Below are 22560 nucleotides of genomic sequence, written 5' to 3' on the forward strand. Positions count from 1 at the left end.
TGTGTGTGTACTGGAATCCGTAATCAGAAATCAGATTTCCTGGGCAGTGGTTACAAAGCCACAGCCTCTAGCCTCCCCTCAACGTGGGAGGGGCATCAGCTGGGTTGGGGGTACCTGGGGCCGGGAGGAAGATGCCTGGCCGGCGGACACCGCGCCCTGTCAGATTTCACCGCGGGAATCCCTGTCTTTGTGTCTGTCGTTACTCTTGAAAGATTTGTTTAGGAGAAGGCAGGCACCGAAATAGAAAGTGTCAAAGAGATGATGACAAGGAGGATGAAAACAAGGCAGAACTTTTTTTCAGTCCCACCTAGTCCCCTCCGTCCAGAAAGCCAGCGCGCCTCCGCCTGACTCTTCAAAGCGCCGTCGGTGGGGCAGGAAGCTGGCGGCTCGGGCGGCCGGTCCTCCACCGAGAGCGGCGATTTCCTCCCGAGCTGCCCAGTTATCTCCCGAGCCGCCGAGCAGCTCGGCGAGGAGCGCGTTCTCTCCCCCACCCGGGAGTCCTCCACCCACCCACCTACTTCCTCCGCTCCGTACACACTCAGGCACAGAGCTGCCAAAAATTTCCACCCTCCGCCCCCCTCCCTCGCTAACTTCCTTCCAGCATTTCCTGAGCTGGATGATCCTAGGATTTGTAAGACAGGAAAAAAAGGAAGGCGTGAGGGCGGGCGAGAGGGACAGGATGCTTGCTTTTCGTTTCACCGAAGCCGTCTGAAGGCAAGACAGCGGGCGCCGGGAAGAGGACCCCACGCAGCCCCGCGCGGTCTCCTCGCCCCCTGCGGCCGCCGCGATCCCCGCGCTCGCGTCCTTTCCGGGGCGCCTAGAAAGGCGGAGAGCCGAGCTCGCCCTCCCTCCCTCCCTCCCTCCCTCCCAAGCGGAGGAAAACACCCGAAGACACCGCAGGAGCCTGTGAAAGTCCCCGGGACTCCAAGCGAGGAAGTGACACTCCCAAGAGAAGCGGCCCGCAGCTGCCAGCTCTGCACGGCCTCCGGCGGCACCGCGGCCCTGGAGGAGCGCGCGGTGGATTTCAGGCTCCGCGCCGCGCGGGGTCGGTGCGCACTGCCCCGGGCCCAAGTTCTTCTGGATGCCCATGCGGCCCCCCAGAGGCGCGCCGCAGCGGGCGATCTAACCCCGGAGACCATCTTCGGCGCGGTGCCAAGCAGAGGGGAGGGAGAGACGGAGGGGCAACCTCTTTGGGACTAACTCATGAAGAACAAGGGTGCCAAGCAGAAGCTGAAACGAAAGGGAGCCGCCAGTGCATTTGGCTGTGACCTGACCGAATATCTGGAAAGCTCAGGACAAGATGGTAATGTGCCTTAGCGTGTGTGTGTGTGTGTGTGTGTGTGTGTGTGTGTGTGTACATATTTTAACTTCTTTTGTTTGCGGGAGAGATGGACTCATGGGGTATTAGATCTAGTTCACAAGTTAATGGCCCCAGGTCAGTGCTCATTTACTTTTTTTTTTTAAAGAACAATATGATTCCTAAGGTGCACAACGCTGCCACTCCGACATGTAGAGGTGGTGTCAGTCCTTCCGTTTGTCTCCCACAAGCCGTTAGTGGGCGGTGCTGCTATGAGTTTAACTGGCCACCTCTGGGGGGTGGGGGTGGGAGCTCCAGAGACCTTGATAGAAAACTTTGGATATCGGAAGGGAGGGATGAGGGCTGGACATGTGGGATGGTGATCAGTGGGCTTCTCTGGGTTCACTATTATGACCACCTTGGGTGTCCCTCCCGGGCTCTCCAGTTTCATCGCTCACATCTTTTTTTATTAATGTGCTGGAAGGCAGGGGGTGCGGTGGATCCTGGCTGGGGGAGTGGTTGCACAAACATTTTCTAAATTTCTGAACTGATGCCAAATATACAGTACCTCCCTCCCTCCCCTTCCCAACCCTCCAGACCCTTTACCTCCTCTTTGCTTTCAGATCAGCATTTAGTGTGTCAGACAAGAAGAGTGTTTTGTAAAAGGGTCAGAGGGCCTCGAATTTAAAATTGTTGAGGATATGTAAAAGAAAAGGAGAGGGTCTCTGTTTTCCAAATCAGATTAGAAAAAAAAAGAAGGAATCCTGCAGGATAGAGATCATTTAAATATTTGTTGGGGAGGGGGAACGAAAACAATCTAAAATACAGTAACAGCACTTGAGGTTAGAAGTTTTTAATCATAGGAAGCTTGGGGAAATTGAGCATTAAATGACTCCTTTTGTAAGGTTGACCGGCCCTGCATTTACCCGTGACAAAAAGGCCTTGTCTTCAGAAATTTAAATGAGAGAAAATCATCCATTATATGGGGCCTGTGTTGATACACAGATACAACAAAAGAGGAAAGTTAAGGGCTGTTTAACTGGGTAGATAGTTTTGCCTCCAGGAAAATAATCTCAAAAACTATGTAATTAGCTCATATCAAATGTACATCTCTCAAACAGTGCAAGGCTTTTGTTTCAATTCCGTTTTTTAGAGACTGAGCACCACCTAGTAATTTGCAGTGGTGTGATACTCCTGTGGTATTCTGGAGTTCAGAGTCTGCTGTGTCATTAGGGCAAATGGCTTAGTATTTTAGAGCTTGGGGGACCACAGGTTTCAAAGCTGCCTCTTTTGAAAGTGAGGCATAACCAAGTCAATTCATTTCATCCTCTCCAACAATCTGGAGAGGTAGACTTGAAAGAAAATCGCTTGGATTGAGTTATTTTTTAATGTGAGAGAACTCAAGTCTGCATGGTAGCAACTACCCTCAGAAGTTCAGAATGAATAGTCCCTCCCCCTGTTTCTGCAGTGGCCTTCAGGCTGCCATCCAGGTATACATACTACCAGCGCTCCTGAGGCTCCAACCTTCCACAACATGGGTGTTATTCTGGGCCCTCCTTCCAAAGCTGTGAAAGTTGCATGGGGGTGCCTGCCAGTCCCACCTCATTATTACAATGTCATAGATCATAGGATGAGCCAGGAACCCCAGGATTTTGTGAAGACTCCTCAAAGACAGCTTTAGGCAGCTTTTCTTTCACTTGCTTTATCTTTTGGGATTCTATATGTTTCATTTGGAAAAAAAAAGAGGGGGTTACTGCTTGAAGAAAAATTGAAAACCAGTCCCCGGTGTTTCCTGCCCTGGGAAGGAGGGGAGAAAGCCCAGAGAGGTAAACTGACCTACCTAAGGTCGCACAGTTAATCATGAAGGATGCAGAGGGCCCTGGCCTATTGGGTTCCTCTCTCCTCCCTGGCTTCCAGGTCTAGGCCAACATTCTCCTCTAATGATTTTTTTCCCCTAAATTGAAAGCAGACAGCCCTGCCACAGGATCAGCAGACTTTCAAGACTGACTGACATACCTGAATAGAGTTCAGCTTTGAAACAAAAAGGAAACTGACCCACTTAATGCCTTATTGTGCCATGTAGGAACTGGGCATACATAATAAATGGCTTACGTAAATAAGAGTAATTAGGATTTATTTTTCCCCACATCTGAAACTATTTAGGTAGTTGGCTCTTATTTTTTCATAGTGTAGCATCAATTAACAAAGTCAGGGCTAACACTTTCTCTTTCTAAAACAGTATGTCCTCTTTGAGGACTTTCTGAAACATGTATTGGTTAATAGACAATTAAGCCCAAGGCCTGGACTCTGCTTTCAAGGAGGAAAAGCTGACGTGGGCACTGCCCCTTTGCCTGCACCACCTTGGAAGTTCAGCCTAGAATCCAGAGTGTGACAAATCCGCACGGTAACTAGAAGCCAGAAGGCTGGGGAGGACCTCAGAAGGCTGACGTCATGATTACTTAACCTTAAAGGGCAGGGGTAGCATGATGGACCTGGGAAGAGACAGAGAAAAATAGATCGAGGTCTGGGAGTACTTGGCAGAAGGAAAGAACAGAGATATGAAGAAACCAAAAGAGCCAGTGTGTTTGAACAGGGAGGGAAGGCCCCAAACTGGGGTGGAGGACAAAGCTGGTGACCATTAGCTGTGCTCAGGCCCTCTAAACATGGGAAAGCTACACCCCTGAGGCTGAGCACGGAGGATGAATGCCATCTCCTAATGTAATTTGCTGTGGCTCAGCCCTCCTACCTTCCGTTGGACAAATCTGACAGGGCAGGGTGTGTGGGTGACAAATAGGTGTTCAGCTTAGAGCGGATGTTGCTCAGGGCCAGTTGTCATCCTTAATCTTTAGGAAGCTGATGAAAAACAGAAACCCTTTCCCTTAGAAAAACACACACACTCAAATTGTATATACAGTTTCTGCGGGCATCCACATAGGTGCCAAATTCAGACCATGCTGTTGATCGTCTCTAGCTGCACATAGGCCTAATGTGAAGGACAATTTCCCCTTTCTGTTGCTTTAACCACTTTTCTCCAGCCTGGTGAGAACACCCAAGAATGGCACGAAGTTTCTCCTGGCCAACTTGGCGGGAGCCTTTTTCACTTCCCTCCAGCACAGTGGCTGCTGCCCCAACCCCCGGCTCTCTCCTGAGAACCAGATAACTTTCTCTTCCCGTCTGGAATAGAAGGAGAAGATCATCCCTTCCTCACTGCTAATGCTGAAAATAGTAGTTTTCTTTCTTCTTTTGGACCACTGTATATGAAGGCCTTTGCTTCCAGCTATGTAATGAAAACCACATTTTGTCGCCTGCGGTTGGGAGGCTGTGGGTGAAGTCCTGTGAGGCTAGAGTGCATCCTTGAGCATTTCCTACCTCGCCCCTCTGAGCCAAGCGTGCTGGGTCTTCCCAGAGTGCTGGGAGATGTCAAGGGACGAGTAAGGGAGTGTGGTCAGGAAAGCTGTCTTCTGCCTCTGTGCTGGCCCCACTCTAAGGACTTTTTCAATTTTTGTCATTTTACTCACACCTTGGTAAAAAATGATATCGCTCTGGCCCAGTGGTTCAGCACGAAAGTGGCACATTAGAATCATGTGAGAAGCTTTAAAGAAAAAAAAGTTGATGCCTAGGCCCCCTCTCAGACCAATTAAATCAGAGTCTCTTGGTGCCCAGGCATGGGTGCGTTTTCAAAGTCCGATGATTCTGAAATGTGGGCAGACTTGAGAACCACTCAAAGCTTAATTGAGCCACTGGTCTCCAAAAGTTTGTTCATATTCCTTAGACTGTACATTTCTTGAGTCTGGGGTTCATGTGTCTTTCTTTCCCATAGTACAGTGTAGGGGTTTACAGACTATTTCACCCCTAGATAAGAAGCCTAGACTGTTCAGAATGCAGCTTCTGAACATTTGATAAGAACTGTGAGCCTTTTTATTTCTGAAGACTTTTTTCTAGTTGTTATCAGATTGAAAAATGAAAAAATATGCATTCGAGGGATGCTCATTATAAATATAATTTTAAGTTTAATGAGAGTAAGATAGCTCCAGTATTTCAAAGCACAAGGATAACGCAATGGGCACTTTTAGATGTTATACATTTCTGAGGCTAAATCATTCTATCACTTTGTTTATTCATTTATGTAACAAATATGTATTAAGGCACTGTGTAATAGGTACTATGGGAAAGAAAGACACATGAACCCCAGACTCAAGAAATGTACAGTCTAAGGAATATGAACAAACTTTTGGAGACCAGTGGCTCAATTAAGCTTTGAAGTTGGCTGTCATGACTGAAGGAAAAACTGAAGGAGAAAAATGTGAAAGCTTTTTCACAATTAAATAGATGAGATATACAAATATAAACAGGAGCGAAGTCTTAGCAAGGAAGGTAAATATTTTTTTTTGTTCAAGATAAGATTTAATGAATGGAGAACCAGGGCCAGATAATCTCTGTGGCTTAATTATTTCTTTCTCAGCATCTTGACGGGCACATCATTCTCACACCTTCCCAGGCTAACTCTTCATCATTTGGGTTTCAGCTACTTCTGGAAACCTTACATGAGCCTCCCAAATCAGTTGCCCCTGCTGGGGGCTCCTGTTAGGAGTTCCAGAAACTTACTGCCTGAAAGATAATCCCAGCTTTGCCTATCCCCAGTTGAGTGACCCTGGAGCAAGTACCCCTCTGGGCCTCAGTTTCCCCATTTTTGAAATTGGAATAAGAGGACTTAAGTGAAGATAGATGAGTTAATATGGGCAAAGCACTTAGTAGAGGGCATGCATATGGTAGGCTATAAATGTAGAGATTGTTATATAACTCCTTGGACTTGCCCTAGCATAACCAAATACTATCTATGTCTGAATGGATGAAGCCTCCAACGAAATGAGTAAATGATATGGTCAGGTGGGTTAATCAGTCACCAAGAGCGACGGGAAGATTGGCTGCCCTACTGAATGGAGAGGCCAGTTCATGCAGTGCTTTCCCAGACCACTGGTTTACAGTGGTGGAAGATCAGAATGTCAACCCAAAACTAAAGGGCTCTCAGAAAGATCTGAGAAAGATACCAGCCACTGCCAGACCCACAGAGAACTGAAAAAGAAGACAAGACCTGGAGGTGGAGTTTGTGGAGATAAAACAGCAATGTCGTGGGCTTGAGTTTCAAGGAGGGGCATCCCCAAATCTGGGCTTCCAGAGTGAAACAGGAAGAACCAAAGGAGGAGAATTAATACTTTAAACCTGGAGCAAACTGCAGCCTGACTGTAACTTACTGAATATAGTCTGGATATGACAAACAACCCACAGAGAATAGAAACAGCCACTTCCACCTACCCACAGCCCTCCCTCCAGCCCACTCTCTAGACCTCTGCCAAGAGCCCCTTGACCACAAGCATAGCCTCGCCCTTCCTTCACTCTTACCCTCCCCCACTGGCAGCTACCCAGATGCCTTCCAGCCTCAGGAGGCCCTGACGTAGGGGCTTCTAAGGAAGCTCACTCCCCTGTTGTCCCAGATCTGCCCTGGAGCCAAGTGGACCATCCGCTGGGGCAAAAGGGAGCTAGAGGCCTGGTCTTGTGCTGGGGCAAAAGGAAACACTAAAACTAGGAACACATTTTCCCTCAGCCGATGCTTTTAATGGTGGATGAGCTCACCAATGCTGTTAGGGCTGAGTTTTTCATGTATTCTTTAAATTTTCCCTCTAAATCCAATGGACATCTGTGGGCTACCCTGGAAGCCTTTTCTGTGGGAGTGGGGAGGAGGGGAGAACACCTTCTGAATTCAGAAGCTGGTTGACCAAGATAGTTCGGAAGCCCTTGCTGGAGACTGTTTGTTCCTGAGAATCACCTAACTGCAGAAAGTTTCCTGGGATTTTCGTGGCTGTGTGTGGCTGTGCGACAGTGGATGGAAGGAGGAGGCAGGGCTGAAAGACCCAGGACCAAGTCTGGGGGTAAGAGGCACCCTCCCCCATTCCTTTTCCAGTCAATATTGCAGCTAACTATTTTTTGTAACAGAGTCGTGATAGACCCTTCTGGTTGGGGCTACTTGGTGCTCATTCCCTCCAGAACAGACTGATCAAGCTGAGCACAGGCCCAGCCTGGCCTCTGGGTCTCAGGACTCCACTTCCCTCTGTGTGGTTAATTCCTTCACAGTCTTGAGGCCCAGGAACATGGAACTATGTGCTTTTTTGGTTTTTTGCTTTTTGTTGTTGTTGTTTTCACTCATTGCTTGCCATGTATTTAAGTCAATGTGGCATTTTTTCCACTTATCTCCACCCTTCAAATTAATTTTCTTTTTGCTTATGGGTGCATGTCACACCCAGTTTTCTGAGCTATGTCTCTTTATGCCCCTGCACAAATGCCATGCTTGAGTTTAATTGGTCTTGGTGTTCTTCCCTCAAAGGGCTGGCCTCAAGTCCTGATTGAGGTGGAGCCACAGCCTGATGGGACCTCAGGAGTCCAGATAGCACCCCTTGTCTCTCTAATCTTCCCCCCAGGATGCAGTTTTAGCTGAGGCTTAAAATAAAGGACCCCTGGGGGAAACACACTAACTGCAATTTAGAGGAGCATAGGCACTGGTACTAGATTTTTTTCTAAGAGCAACTTTTGATAGAGAAAGATTAAGAACATTAGGCTGCTGGATGATTCAAGAAAGAAGAAGAGGACCCAAGAATGAAAGCTGAGTCCCAAATCAGACTCATTTGTTAATTTTATTAGTAGTTAGAGTTACTGTCTGCATTGATTGATTACTATCTGCCAGCCACTTTATACACACAAAGTAATATTTTTGACATCTGTAAAATTGGGCATTTTTAATCCTCATTTGACAGAGGAGACAACTGAGATGGAAGAGGATAAATCACTTGTCAAGCTTATGAAGATAAGAAAGACAGAATTTAAATCCAGATCTGTCTGACTCTCAAGGCCATGGTCTTAGGCATGTACACAGTCTCCCAAAATAGCATATTTCATAATTTGGCAAAAAAAAAAAAAAAAAAAAAAAGGCTTGTTTTCCCTTTGCTTTGTTCTCGACCCAGCCTAGATCATTAATAGTAATAATAACTCATATTTGCATAGCATTTTACCCTCTGCAAGGCACTTTTCACACATGCATATTTATTTGAAATCTACCAGCTTTCAAGTCCAGCCAGACCTGCCCACTGCAGCCATGATCCTTTTTCCTTATTGGAACACCTGCTGCTTTAGATTCAGAGGCACCTGATTTGGTCTTCATTCTACCTGTTAATTATGTTTTCTAACTGGTTTTGTGTGTGCAGGTCGATGGTGAGCTCTGCTGAGGGCAGGTGGCATTCAGCAGTTCACACAGATTTGGTAGCTCACTGTGCAGCTCAGGTTGAGCCCTGTGGCCAACACACAGCAGTTGATTGATTGGCCTTATTTCCTGCTTAAGAAAGCCAATGTTAGAGCCCTTCTAGGAAACTTGAGACTGAGGACATTGCTGATGTGCTGGAATATCAGGAATCTAAGATTGTTTAAGGTTTCCCTTCAGGGCTCATGACTACTCTCAGATAGCAACTGAGCTAAACTTTGCGCAGGATGCCCAGAAACACTGCCTTTTCCTAGTGCCTTATTCCTTGTATGAGTGCCTTACTCCTTACCCAGTCACTCCTTGGTATGAGCCACATTCTTGGCGGGGCCCCAGAACCAACTGAGTTTCTGGGATAGAGTCTCAGACACTCTTTGTTCTGGTGCAAGCTTGGCTGATGCATACCATGCCCTGGTACCACGCCCATGGCCTGATGCTGGTCCAGAATGCCCTTGGGAGCTCCCTCCCTGCTACCTCCAGGGGGAGAGGAGTGAATGTCACCCCCTAAAAGGCAACATATATCAGCTTTTACTGTTATAGACACCAGAAAACAGTTTGATATGATATACTAAATCTATAGCCTTCATGAAAAGCAGTTGAGCTAATTTGTGTAATTATGCATATTTCTTTCCCTGGCTCTTTCTGTTTTATTCAGAAATCATGTTGTATAGGGCTTTCAATTCAATGCAACAGATATTTAATGGGACTGTAATGTGCTAGACACTGTTGGGTTATAAAGATGCTCTCAAATTGCTTTCAGCCTAGTGGGCTCATGGTCGTAAGACAGAAGCATAACTAAAAGAAGTACAAAGAAGAATGAAATGAGGGCTCTGGAGGATGTGCAAGCAGAGGATGTTAACATGTGGGGCAAACTGAGTGAAAGAAAACCATCAGAGCAGATTATTAACAAAATGATAAACAAACATCATCTTACCTGTGATTAGAATGACGGACATATGGGAAGAGGGGACGGTTGGTTTCCTCAGCCAGGAAGCCACGTGGTTGGTTGCCTGACACTTGGTCACACCCTCTTGCACAGAGGCAGGATGGGGAATGGAGATGATATTTAAACTCTGGAAATGGTAGTTGAAAGTGACTTATAGTTGGCAGGCTTGGTTAGGGGGAACCTGGATGAGGTGACAGAAACTGTCTTCAGTGGCAGGAGAGTGAACCTGTCCTCAGGAGAAAGCAGAACAGCTGATAATAATAAGAATGGCAATTGGTCCGGCTGTGTCCGTGCCCTACTCAAGGACAGGAGAATGGGGGATTCTATTAAAAAATAAAACTTTTAAAAATGATGTTCACTGACAACCCTAGTTATAAATCTAGCAGTATGGCATAAATGTGAAATCTTGACCTCTCCCTACTGTCTGGGGAAAGTTCTGTTTGTTACCCATTTTATATATGTTGACCAACTCAGAGAGGTTAACTAACTGCCCTACTGTCACCCAGCCAGAAAAGGGGAGAAGCAGGTCTCAAACCATGTCTGTCTGACATTAAATTCTCCTTCCATGGTTTTGTGTCCTCTGGTCCCAAATAGCTACAGGTATGCTGGTGGTAAATCAGGGTCTGATATGCATAGCTCTATTTTACCATGCATTGCCAAGGTGATAAGTTCAGTAGGATTTAGTTAGACTTTGATAAAACTTCTGGCAGTGGAGTTCCCATCCCCAATTTTTCAAAGTAAAACATTTAGGCTCCAACTGGCAGGATTCTAAGCAGAGAGCATGCCCTGTTACCATAAGTAGCCCCTTCCACCACTTCTTTCCCATCTGTTTCCTGCATGCTGAGTATTATTGGGAAACAATGATGTCAACTCTTCCATATAAATCTACACCTCCCTGCTTACCCCTCCCCTACAATGCATATTTTTGTTCCTCTTTCTGGCTTTTGTCTTGCTGTTCTGTTCTTTAAGGACTCACGCTTTTGGCGTCAATTGTTGGCTTTCTTTTAAATAAGTTTTAGCTATTTAAGCTTCATTTAGGCCTTCAAAGTGCACATGCTTTTTTGGGTCCATATTTGGAAAATCCTTTGTTTGGCTAATAGCTAGAACATGGGTCTGGTGTTAATGGAGAGGAGCCATTTTGCTTTCTAGAAAAGCACAGCTAGATGCAAGGTTCCTAATCCGGCTGAGCTGAGGACACAAAGCCCCCCTCAGGGGCTATGTTAAAGCTGTTTGGACCCTGGACACAGAACCCGTAGTAAAGTTCAGGAAAATTTACTCATCGAGCAGTCTGGTTTCCCTCACCCCAAGCGAGACTTTCAAATGGTTCATGATTTCCTCAGTTCCTCTTTCTTTACTGTCCCTAAAGACATTTGGTTTTCAAAAGGAAAGGATGTGTGTGTGGGAGTGGGGTGGGGAGGGGGAAGCCCAGAGGTGGGGAGAGTATGAATTTTAAATTCTGGGTCCAAGAATACTGGACTTCTCTTTCTAAGCCTTGGGCAGATACTCAAACTTTACTGGGCATAAGAACAACTAAAAATGTAGTTTTTAATTTTGCTTTTAAAGTTTAATTTAATTTAAAAATTTAAAAATATTAGTTAAATTTAATATACTATTAGTACACTACAAAGAGTATTGGGAATATCCCTTAAGTTCCATTTTGGATTCCTTGAAACAATATGGACATTTTATTGAAAGTTTCAAGTGGGCATTTGCAGAAGTCCTGAAGTATCTGGGTCTGTGGAGGAGTGTGATTCCACTGAATGAGTTCTACAGTTGATAGAGCTGCATGCTGTAAAGGGTGGTTGTATATCAGTCCCTCAGAGATTCTGCTTTTGTAGGTCTCAAGTGGGGCCCAGGAATCCACATTTTTAAAGATGAGCTCCAGGTGATTCTGATATCTTTGACCTACTTTGAAAAACATTGACTTAGCCCATAGAAAAAAAGCAACTAAGTGAAACCACATGATTTTTATTTTCTTTGTTATATTTTTTATATTGCCCAAATTTTCAACAGTGAACATGTATTTTTACTATTTAAATTGGAAAAAAACTGTTAAAATCATTATGGGAATGGGGTGTCCTAATTCATAGAATTGTTCATAAAGCCCTTTTGTTTCAATCCTTATTTTAAAAAATCTGCATAAAGTCTGTCAGTTTGCTTTTCTGTCTTAATAAATGCAGTTGTAATGTGGTTAGCCTGCAGCTTCTTGCTGGGATCTGCCTTGGTTCAAGTCCCAGCTCTACTGCATGCTAGCCTTGTGACTATGGACAAGCTGCCAAACCTCTCTGTGCTTCAATTTCCTCCTCTATAAAGTAGAGATGATGATAATAACAGTACTGAGGGCGCAGGGTCATTATGAGTGTTAAATGAACTAGTGTACTACCTGGAATATAGTAAACCTTCTGTAAGTGTTAACTATGATTATTATTTCCTTGGTGATTGGAAATCTTACCCTGTTTCAGCCTCATTACTCAGAATGTGGTTCCTGAATAATGCTACAGACGTGGAAGTCGAGAAACCTGAGAACACATGTTCCAAGGTTCCCACATGTCCCTAGGGCCTTCTTCTTTTTAAAAAAGACTTCTCTTATATACACGCAGTTATTTATTTTCTTTGGTAAGATACATAAAAATGCTAGTTTTAAAATTATTATCTGTTGATAAATATTTCTGGGGTGGGACGATGGCAGACTCTCTAAATTTTACATTTCTTTAGTAATCAGAAAAAGAAAATAACCTAAAAACAAAACTGAAAAGATAAAAATAAAACGAGGATATGGCAAAAGGCTAGAATCATAGCGACGGCCACAAACTTCTAGTTTCCATCTGTATTTCAGGAGTGTTACAAATCTGGAAAATGAAGCTTTAGTGCATTTAGAATCCATTTCCTTGCCTTTTCCAGCTTATAGAGGCTGCCCTTATTCTTTGGCTAATGGCCCCTCATCACATTGCCTTTTTTCCCTCTGCTCCATCCTCACATGGTCTTCTCTCTCTCTCTCTCCTGCCTTTCACTTATAAAGGCCCTGTGATTATATCAAATAAACCAAGATAATCTGATAATCTCCTCATCTCGAGATTCTTAGCTTTATCACATTTGCAAAAACCCCTTTAGCCATATAAAGCAATGTTCTCAGATTACAGGAATAAGGATCTGGACCTCTTTGGGGTGCCATTACTCAACTGACCACAATCTGTTTTCCTCACAGCACATAGATGGCTCAGTAGATATTAATAACGTGAATAGAGGGAATAGGGTGGCAATTATGGGAGAGGAGGAGGAGATGGACATCAGCACTTACTAAGCACTTACAATGCCCCAGACACTGGGTCAGCTGAGACCCAGGGATGAACAGGCATTGTCTGTCCCTGTGGGGGTTCACAAGCCCAAGCAGGAGATGGACACATCCTCAATTTATTTTCACACAATCCACGATAGGAAGTGAATGACATTAATTCTGAATCAGAGGAGCTGGATTTTCTAAGATGAATGGAATCTTAGCAGTCTCTGCCTGAAGGGAAGATTCCAGACAGAGGGAACAATATATAAGCAAAGGTTCTGAGGTGTAAAACAGTATAGTAAGATCATCATTCTCAACAGCAGAACAAGAGTAAAACGTGAGCCACCTACTTTCCTGGACTAGGTTTAGAAGAATGAATGGCTTAATAAATGACCATTTTAAATCTTGCAGGGAAAAAAGAGTGATGCAGACAAATGTGCCAGTTTAAATAACAGATTGATAAAGAAGGAAGAATCTCAGGCTACATTTAAAGCTAGTGTCCTTTTTGCTGTTTTTCTTGTTACTGTCGAAAAAGAACTGGCCCCCAGTCTAGGAATAAACTTCCTTCAGGTGGAGAAAGAATGAGGTGCCCTAAACAGCTATAACCCAGAGTTTCTGAATTTATTCCATCTATTTATAATCTTAGAACATTTCATCACTCTCTGTCTTGTGGACAATAACCAGAGCAATGTTTAGCATTTCAAATCCAAGTTTTATTAAGATGAAAATTTTTGTAACATTTCTTCCCACCTGCCTACTTGGCACGCTTCTACTCCATCCATCTCTTTCTTCTGGCTTTCTCTTCATCCTTGTCATTCTTCCAGCTTAAGAAACCATGAAACAAAAAAGAGCATTATTTGATGAAAAAAAGAAAAAAAAAGCATGAAGCAGATATCAGATTTATCGTTCTTACCAGTTCCACTCCCAGGTGCCATTTCAAGCCTGGCTCTACGTGCTCCCATTCCTCTATGGGATGTCCATCCCCTCAGACCAGTGTTCTTCCCCACCCTACTATGTCCCCATCTCCAGGGAGATCTCAGGGTCCCTTGGAGGTGGGCCTCTCTGGGCAGTGCCCACCTCACCCCTGCCAGATTCCAGAACTCCAAGAACTAAAAATACTTCAGCCTCTGCTTCTGCTGGCAGGCACTCAAGCTGATTTTGCCCCTGTGACTGAAAAGCAGAGGCCCAGAAGGGAGCAAGACTGGCACAGCAGGCAGCCACTGCCTGAGGGGCTCCTCCCAGACTTGGGTTCACTGCAGACAATGGTCATCTCCTTTACCCCTCACCAGAATAGCTCCTCTGGCAAAGCTTCCGTCCCTTGACTTCAGGCCTGAACAGAATAGCAGGAGTCCTGACAAAATGCAGGATGCAATTTTGATGAATAAACACCAGCCACAGAAGCAAGCCATCCTCTTCTTTTGTAAAATTATAAAAGTAATTGTTAAAAAAATAAATCAATCAATGTGGAGATGTACAAAGTCCTTCTCACATCCTTGCAGTCCTGTTCATCAGTTAACAGCCCGGGCTGGGTTCATCTAGACCAGTTCAGTCAGCAGAACTTTCTGCAGTGAGGGAAATGAGCTTTCTCTGCACTGTCCAGTATGGCAGCCAATAGCTACATATGGCTATTAGCACTTGAATGTGGCTAGTGCTACTGAGGAACTGACCTTTAAGTTTTAATTAATTTGAATTTAGGTAGCCATACGTGGCTAATGGCTACTGTCCTGAACAGCACAGAGATCTTTCTCTGTGTACATAAAAAATACACACATCGAATGATTTTTTTGTCCGCCCCTCCGCCCCCCCCACACAAAGATAAAGTTATACTTATGTTCTGAAGTATACTGTTTTAAATAACAGTAAATCTTGGAGAAGTATCCATTTTTGTAATTATAGCTCAATCTCACCCTTTTGAATTACTGCATATATTCTGCTGAATGCATAGATTTTTAAGGTTAATTTTACTTTTTAAATTAAACATCACATTCTCGTGGTTCAAAATGTAAAAGACTCTAAAGGGTAATGATATAAAATCTTCCTGTCTCTGTCCTCAACTTCCCGTTCCTTAACCCAGAAGCAACTAGTGTAAATTTTCTTGGAAAGCTTTCCATAGAGTGTCTGGGCATATGCAAGCAAATATATATTCTTTTTATAAAATACTAGAATTTAACTATTTCTTCACATAGAAATCTTACCCTTTTTATAAGTTCCTATAAGGTTTCTCTTATCATCTAAATGCAGGTTAATCGATTTAGTATTTATTGAATATGTTGTATGAGCCTTGCATCATTTTCATTGGCAATTTCTGTTATTTATATTGAATATTAATACTGCTTCCTTTTGCTTATGATGAGGGTGGAATTTGCTAGCCCACATACTTCTAATTATGTTTCAAATGTGTTTTCCAGTATTTCTGAGGGATGTTGGCTGGTCAATTCACATTCTGTCAGCTGAAGTCTAGGACCCAGGTTAAGCTTGAGGCAGGGAGCAGGGAACAATTAGAAGCTGTTGTGTCCACATGTTAGCATATCTGTGCCATCTTGATCACAGTGCTCTATCTGAGCCAGCCTGACATAGACCACAAAGACCCAGGTTGAGTGGCAAAAGCCGATGAAACAGAGGCAGCCTAAACGGAAAAGTATCCTGAAGTTGAACATCTATATATTTTTTAGAAACTGTAGCCTGAGCATATCTTAAATTAAGATCAGAAATTAGTTATGATCATAGATTCTTATAGTGGGCAAAGAAGAATATCTTGAAGAGATCTTGTCACCTGAGTCATTCACTAAACCCTTCAGTGGTTTACCAGTGCCCTCAAGACAAAATTAACTCTATAAATAACCAACAAGGTTTACCCGCCCATCACACTTAGACATCTGCTTTCTTTGCAGCCTCAGTGGACACCACCTCCCTACCTGATAAGTACCCCGGCTGCACTGTACTTCTCATAGTTCCTCAAAAGTTCTGTGTTGCTATTGCCTCCAAGTGTTTGTACATGCTCCTCTCTCTGTGTAGAACACTCTCCCTATCTCTCTTTTTAGCTCCACTTTAGTCTCGCCAACTCCAACCCATCTTTTGGGTCTCATCCTCCAGGATGCCTTCCCCGATCCCTGTGAGGAAGGGTTAGGTGCCCCTCCTATCCGCTCCCATTCTACCTTATACCTCCCCAATATTGCTCTTCTCACACCGAATGCGCCACTCTGGCCTTCGCCCCAGTGATGCCTCGTTCTAGACTCTAGATGACCCTGGGTCAACTCTGTGAGATCAGGAACCATGTCTCCCGGTTCATCATTTTATCACCGGTGCCTAGCATAATACTCTTAAATGTGTGTTGGATGAATAGATGGATCCAGGGAAGGGCGATGCAGTCTCGGGTCTGTGTGGTGGTAGAGTGGGGAGGGAGGGTGTGTTCTGCATGAACATGTGTGTATCTGTCGTGTGTCTTTGTATATCCAAAGATATACAAAGTGGAGACTGTGGAGGCGAAGGAGGAATCCACTGGTGGAGTTTAGGGGTAGTTTTCATTCAGCAGATAATTGTCATCTGGTGTTAGGCAAAGCATCGCACTCTCTAAATCTCAATTTCCTCATCAAAAAGACAGGAATGAGAATTAGGTGAGATAATATATGCACAAGGACTTTTTAAATGGAAAACAAATATTATAAAATCATGCAGTTTAGACACTTGTGCTCAAGAAAGGCTGAATGGCCTCCAAAGGCTGTGCTTACTGATTTGCTGTGAATTTGATGCTTCTCTGTAGACATCACCAACTGCCACATTGGAAGGGAATCAGGAGAACTGTCTCCCTAAGGTTACCTTCCCACACACCCCGACATCTCCCCAAGCCCTGCCAGCTTCAAACATCCACTACCAACAGTTTCTTCAGGGCCTTTAAGAACATCATGCAGGTGCACAGCTGGGGCTCCCAGGGCCGCCCCTTTCACTCAGTGCCAGGATCATCCTGTGCCAAGGCAAACACAGAGATAAATGAACTAGAAGCTAATGTGTCACGTTAGAGCTGGAGGAATCTTAGAAAATCGCTATCTGAACCTCTCATTAAACACACGGAGAACTGGGGCCCTGCAGAGTACAGTAATTTGCTTGAGAATATGCAGCTGTCCCGGTGGTGTCTTCTGGTTGCTTGTTGGTGCTGGCCAGAGATAAAGGTTAGTGTGTTTCTCAGCATCCAGCATCAGGGACCCCTGAAAGGGGAGAAAAGGCTCAGGTGATGGTGTCTTTAGGAAAGAAGAAGGATTCCTAAGACTATCTCATAGCTTAAGAAAAATATCCTTTGTTATACAGCTGGTTAAAATGACATATTTACTGGAATAGAAAGATATCCAACAGTATCTTAAGTTAAAAAGTTTACAAAACAGCATATACAGTATAATCCCATTTTGGTAACTAAATATGTAAGAAAAAGTCTGGAAGACTGTACTCAAAACATTAGCGATGGCTTTCTCTGGATGGATGCTTTTCTTTTCTGCATACTTTGTTGTGTTGCTCTGTTGTCTGAACTTTTTTTAAATGACGAACATGTGTAATGTTATACTTTGAAAAGACAATAAGATATTTTCATTTTGTTAAAGCATACATATTCCCTAAATTGTTCCAGCTTTCTTCACTCTGATTTTGTTTTCCTCAAACAGTTCTCGTCATCTGCAACTAGCTCTCCTGGGTGAGGTCCTCATCTGTACAGAGCCTAGACCCGATTGTAGATTCCTATAAAACACAATGAAATTGCCATTTGACTTTACAAAGTCGCCTCCCCGGGAACCCCTCATCAGAACTTGGTTGCAGAGAACAGATTACTCTCAGATGAACTTGCCAGATTCAGATTCTGATTCTGCCAAGGAGATGACAAAACCCCTGGCCTGTGATGACTGCGCAGAGGCCTAGCCTCCCCCATGCACATACCCCTTGAGGCCTACCCTAAGACATCAGCTGTCTTAATGGCCACTCTCTGGGGTTCAGAGTAAAGTATTCTTGGAGACCTTTGGCACTGCATCCTTGAATCTCTGAAACCGAGAAAGCAAAAGAGCAAGAGAGAGCTTGGGTTTGAGGTTGTATGAAAAAGTGTGTCTAGCTGGCTACTCTTACCACCAGCTGACATTCATAAGAGACTTACACAATACCAACAGAGTGTGAGACAAATTTTATTTTGGTTTGTAAAAATGAGATCCAAGTTAATAGAAGGACAAGGAACCTGCCAAGATTGTGGGGAGGGGAGGGGGGAGTAACTAACCCTTAGATGGCAACTTACAAAGTGCTTTCACCAAATCATCTCATTTGTTCTTCACAGACCTGTGAGATGGATGAAGCAGGTAATGACTACACCTACTGTATATGAGGACACTGATATTCCCCAAGGACTGGTAACACCAAATCTGTGACCTTTACTTACTACTCCTTAGGTTGCATCATTTGTGTACATAGCCTGCATGTTTACAGCTCTGGGTTAGGAAATCAGAAGACCTGGGTATTTGTCATGTGACCTTGTGGGATTCCCTTCATCTTTCTGAGCCTTAGCTTCCTCATCTGTAAAATAGAGATAATAATATCTGTCCCTTTTGCCTCATGGAATGGAGATCTGACAAGATAAAGGACATAGTGAATTGCTAAAGGAATATAAAGTATGATTAATTTCCCAGTCCAGTGCTGAAGGATATGTGTTTGAGAATAACTTTCTCTTAACGGAACTGTTATTTTAGGACTGGATAAACTTAATAGAGCCCATGGCGATCCAGCAACCCCAGCCAGTTCCCTAGGAACCCAGACCTTCTATTTTCACACCCCCTGCCTTGCTTTGGTGGATGCTCAGCTTTGAAGATAAGTAATCGGGTTTCTAGGAAAGACTGCTGTCCCTGACCAGCTGCCTCTTCTCTCTGAAGCTCCTGAGTTAGAGTGGGCTTGAGTTAGGGGCTCTTCCTGAAATAGTTGCTTGGGAGCACATACTTTAATCCTAAGAAATTGGGCTTGAGGGTTATTTAAGTTCGGGTAAGCTTAAATCTGCGCTATGCCTTTCCACTGGCAGGGGCCACTAGACAGGCCTGGAGGGAGGGCTCCAGGGGCCCTCACCCTGCTTAAGCCAGAGAACTCTGCTTTTTTCGGTGCTATTTGTTTCACGCTTCAGGGGTGAAATTATCTAACAAAGCACTACATGCTTAAAAAAATAAGTTTGAAAACCACTGCTGCTTAAATCTGCAAATCAGCAAAACTTCTTTTTGGTCTGAGGGTCACACACCCAGCCAACCATTTATCTCCTATGGCCCCTTCCTGACCTTCTAATGCCTCCTTTCTGAGATCTGCTGTCCTTAGGTTTGCCCTTTTCTCGGGGCATTCCAGGTGTCGCATTGTTTTTCTTCTGTTTAGGGATAAGACATTTCACAAAGAGCCTGCAAAATACATATGCAAAGTCAGTTCTTTGGCAAAAGAAGGTCAGCACTCACACGTAATGTGCCATTTTATGTTTTATATATGTAGGAAGTTTCCGTTTTAATGGAAACAGTAAAGAAATAAGGAAGAGATGAGGGGCTGGCATTCATGCCACGTCTCTGGATTTCTATGCCTCGTTCTTAGCCTTTTTGCCATTTTCGATATAAGTACTTCTTATGTGAACACTAGCAACATAGAATGATTTCTGGCACTATGAATGCATCTCAATTAATGTGGGAGGAAAGGGAAGAAAGAAGAAAAGAGGGAAAAAGAAAAGGGGATGGAAAGGAAGGATGGAATTGGAAGCTGATACAAAAAAGTAACTTTAGGATTTTGGAAGCTGCCAGTCTAGGCAGAAGAACTGCCTTGGCAAAGGATGTTTTGTGCAACATGGAGTAAGTAGCCTCAGTTTCCGTACCTGAAATATGAGGATAGGAATATTTGCTTTATAGACCTCATAGAAATGTTGTGAGGACCTGTTGAAATAGTGAGTAGGAAGGGGACTTATAGGTTTAAGGTCGTTGTTCCCCCAGCTCATGGTTGTCATCATTTTTTCTCTGTTCTTTGAACAGATGGTTTGAAGGATTAGGATGTTTCCCTCTTTTAATTTAATTTTGGAGCTTTGAAACGAAACCCAGCTGTTTCTGCAGTTTTCATATGCTAGGTCTCAATGGTTTTTCACCTGGTAAGATTCAGAGTTCATATAAATTATGTCCACTGAAACTCCTGAATAATAACTCTTGTAATAAGACAATAAGAATAATTTAAAGATAGCACTAATGAAAGAAGGCTTATACTCTAATCTCTTTTTAAAATTATCAACTAATAATGTGAATTTTGCCTTAAATATGACTCTGTCACTCTGCGAATGCAGGTCAGCTTGATTTTTCTTGAATCATGTTATTTAGAAAAAATGAGGAGATACTTCACTTACTGATCAACTAATTTAGTCCAGTTTCACAGGGTCTAAGATAGCAAATTTCCAAATGATATAAACTATTTACATACTTTACTCAGGCTTCCTAAGACAGCTAGAACCTTTTTATTATTGCATATTCCAAATGAAATACTGTAGACTCAGTCTCTCAGTTACGATTATTTTGACTGAAACATTCAAAAACTAAGCTCAGCTAGTGTGGAATGTAGTGATAATTCAATGAACAAATATTTCTGGGGAAAAAAATTCAAGAAGTGGTGAAAACAAGCTAAACTACATTCCAGTATTAGATGGACATTTATCTCTTGGTCCAACGACCTTTTTTTTTTTTTTTTTTTTTTTTTTTTTTTTTTTTTTTTAACATACAGGTCACATTGCACCAAAAAAATGCCTTTTCAAAATAAGCAATGCTGCTGATCTAGTCTATCTTGGGACTCATTGTTAGAAATTCTTCCCTTCTACAGTCTTCTTTTGGGCAATACCAAACAAACATTAACAACTGTGGAACAGATGTTCTAACTAGAGAAGATTCCAAAGCCGGGCTCAAACGTATCCCCAGCCAGAACAAGACACCAACCACAGAGATTAATCTTCTGGTATGGGTGTTAGGAGATAAAAGCACCTTCTGGATTTCATCACATATTTTTATAAAATAGTCTCTAGAGGGTAGTAGATCCCCTCCACCCCCTTTTCTTTTTTTAAGGACAAGGTCAGAAAATTCTTCTCTTTTGCGAGCCCAAGTGTCATACAAATGCTAGTGTTTGGTGTTTGAATTTTAATAAACAGAAATGCTTTTTGCTCTGCTACTGTAATTTTTAAATAAGATGATTGCTCTGCCACCTTCTTTGATTTCGATGGTAGGTATTAAGAAATCACTGTACATTGTGGCATAAGACACTCTAAGAAGATGACCTTTCACTGCATTCCATGAGTTGCAGAATATCAAGCAAGGCAGTTCTCACCTTCCATCTAAGCACCAATACAAAGTCATATGCAACCCAAACATCATGCTTCCTTATTTCTTCATTTAAACAACAAGCATTTGTAAAAGTCCTAACATTGTCCTAGTGCTAAAACATCCTGCCTCCTGGCTCTAGAAGCCTTGAGTTCTAAAAGGTTGAAAAGAACCATGAGTAGTGCCTCCTGTCCCTCTCTCTGTAATCTATTCTAGTGATTGGAAAACGGAGTGATGAGACTGGGAGAGAAGGTGATGATGTTGGGAAGGCAGAGAATCCATGAAGGTCCAGGATCTTCAACCTAGCCCTCAACCTAGTGAATCCTCCACCTCACTTCCAGTGGAAGGCGTATAGCTTTCAATAGGTGGGAGAAGGAAAGTCAGAAAAAGTCCACACAGTGGTGAGACCAGCAAGAGGTGAGATCACGAAGGAATCTCCCAGGCAGGGGAAGAATCAGGGAAGAATTGGAACCAGACAGGGCTTTCTGTGTATTGTTTGGTAAATTCCACATCCACCACCGAGAGAGAATCTAGAATTTGATCTGAGAACAAGAGCTTTGCCTTCTACTGTAATATATGTTCTCAATGTAGTTTATGTTACATCAGTTGTTTTCATACAGTATCTAGTGTTAGATTACTTGAAGGAAACTGGTATATTCTTCATTGTACTAGATCCTCACGTTAAGACTGAACAGTTCTCAAACCAAAGGAAACCTGCTTTTTCGTGTATGTATTTTCTGCTGCTATGTAAGGCTCTCCAGGAACACACAGCAGGTAGACGGACGTTGAGGCTTTCTTGATTTTTCTTCCCTTCTCTCCCTATAGAATAGGAATGCCGAATAAGGGAATTTTTCAACCCAAAATGAGTATAATTGTCATCTGCTTGGGTTGAGATGCAAAATACTGGTATCAGCAACCTTGGGCCAAACACGAACGTGTTAAGTAATTATGTTTATGAACATACTCTTTCCTCTGCCATTAAAAGTTCCATTCCAATCTTCTTTTCCGCCCATGACTCAGCATGCCCTTGCCAATCAGGAATCAGCTACGATCTCATTATTTCCTTTTTTGTGTATTCTAAATCTCAGATATTTGTCCCTCCTCTGGCCCACTGAGGCATACCCTTCCCTTTCATTAATGTTTTGGACATTTAAAAATTGCCCTATTCCCTTTAGCTTCCACATATCCTTTTAAATTATAGAAACTTTCAATTAATGGAAAAATTGCTCAAGTACATCTTCTTTAAGTAGCAATTTCATATATGTATTATCATGAAATATATATTTTAAGATTTTAATTAATAACACATGCCTATCGTTGTAGCAAAATTGGAAAATATGTAAATGTTTTAGAAAGAAAAAAGTGCTTGAGTTAATTCTACCGTAGAAAGATGTAATTTTCTTCCAAGGT

The 22560-nt window shown here is 43.2% G+C and overlaps 1 protein-coding gene across 1 annotated transcript in view; it reads left to right on the top strand.

Moving 5' to 3' along the window:
• Nucleotides 1-649: 649 nt before the first annotated feature.
• Nucleotides 650-22560, top strand: part of ARHGAP31 (Rho GTPase activating protein 31) — an 87878-nt gene continuing 65967 nt past the window's right edge. Inside the window, exon 1 of the mRNA XM_039843077.1 lies at nt 650-1303. Coding sequence (XP_039699011.1) covers nt 1204-1303 — 100 coding nt within the window. The 5' untranslated portion in view covers nt 650-1203. The remainder of the gene's footprint in view (nt 1304-22560) is intronic.

This window comes from Pteropus medius, unplaced genomic scaffold (genome assembly GCF_902729225.1).
Source record: "Pteropus medius unplaced genomic scaffold, Ma_sr-lr_union100, whole genome shotgun sequence".
NCBI classification, from domain to species: Eukaryota; Metazoa; Chordata; class Mammalia; order Chiroptera; family Pteropodidae; genus Pteropus; species Pteropus medius.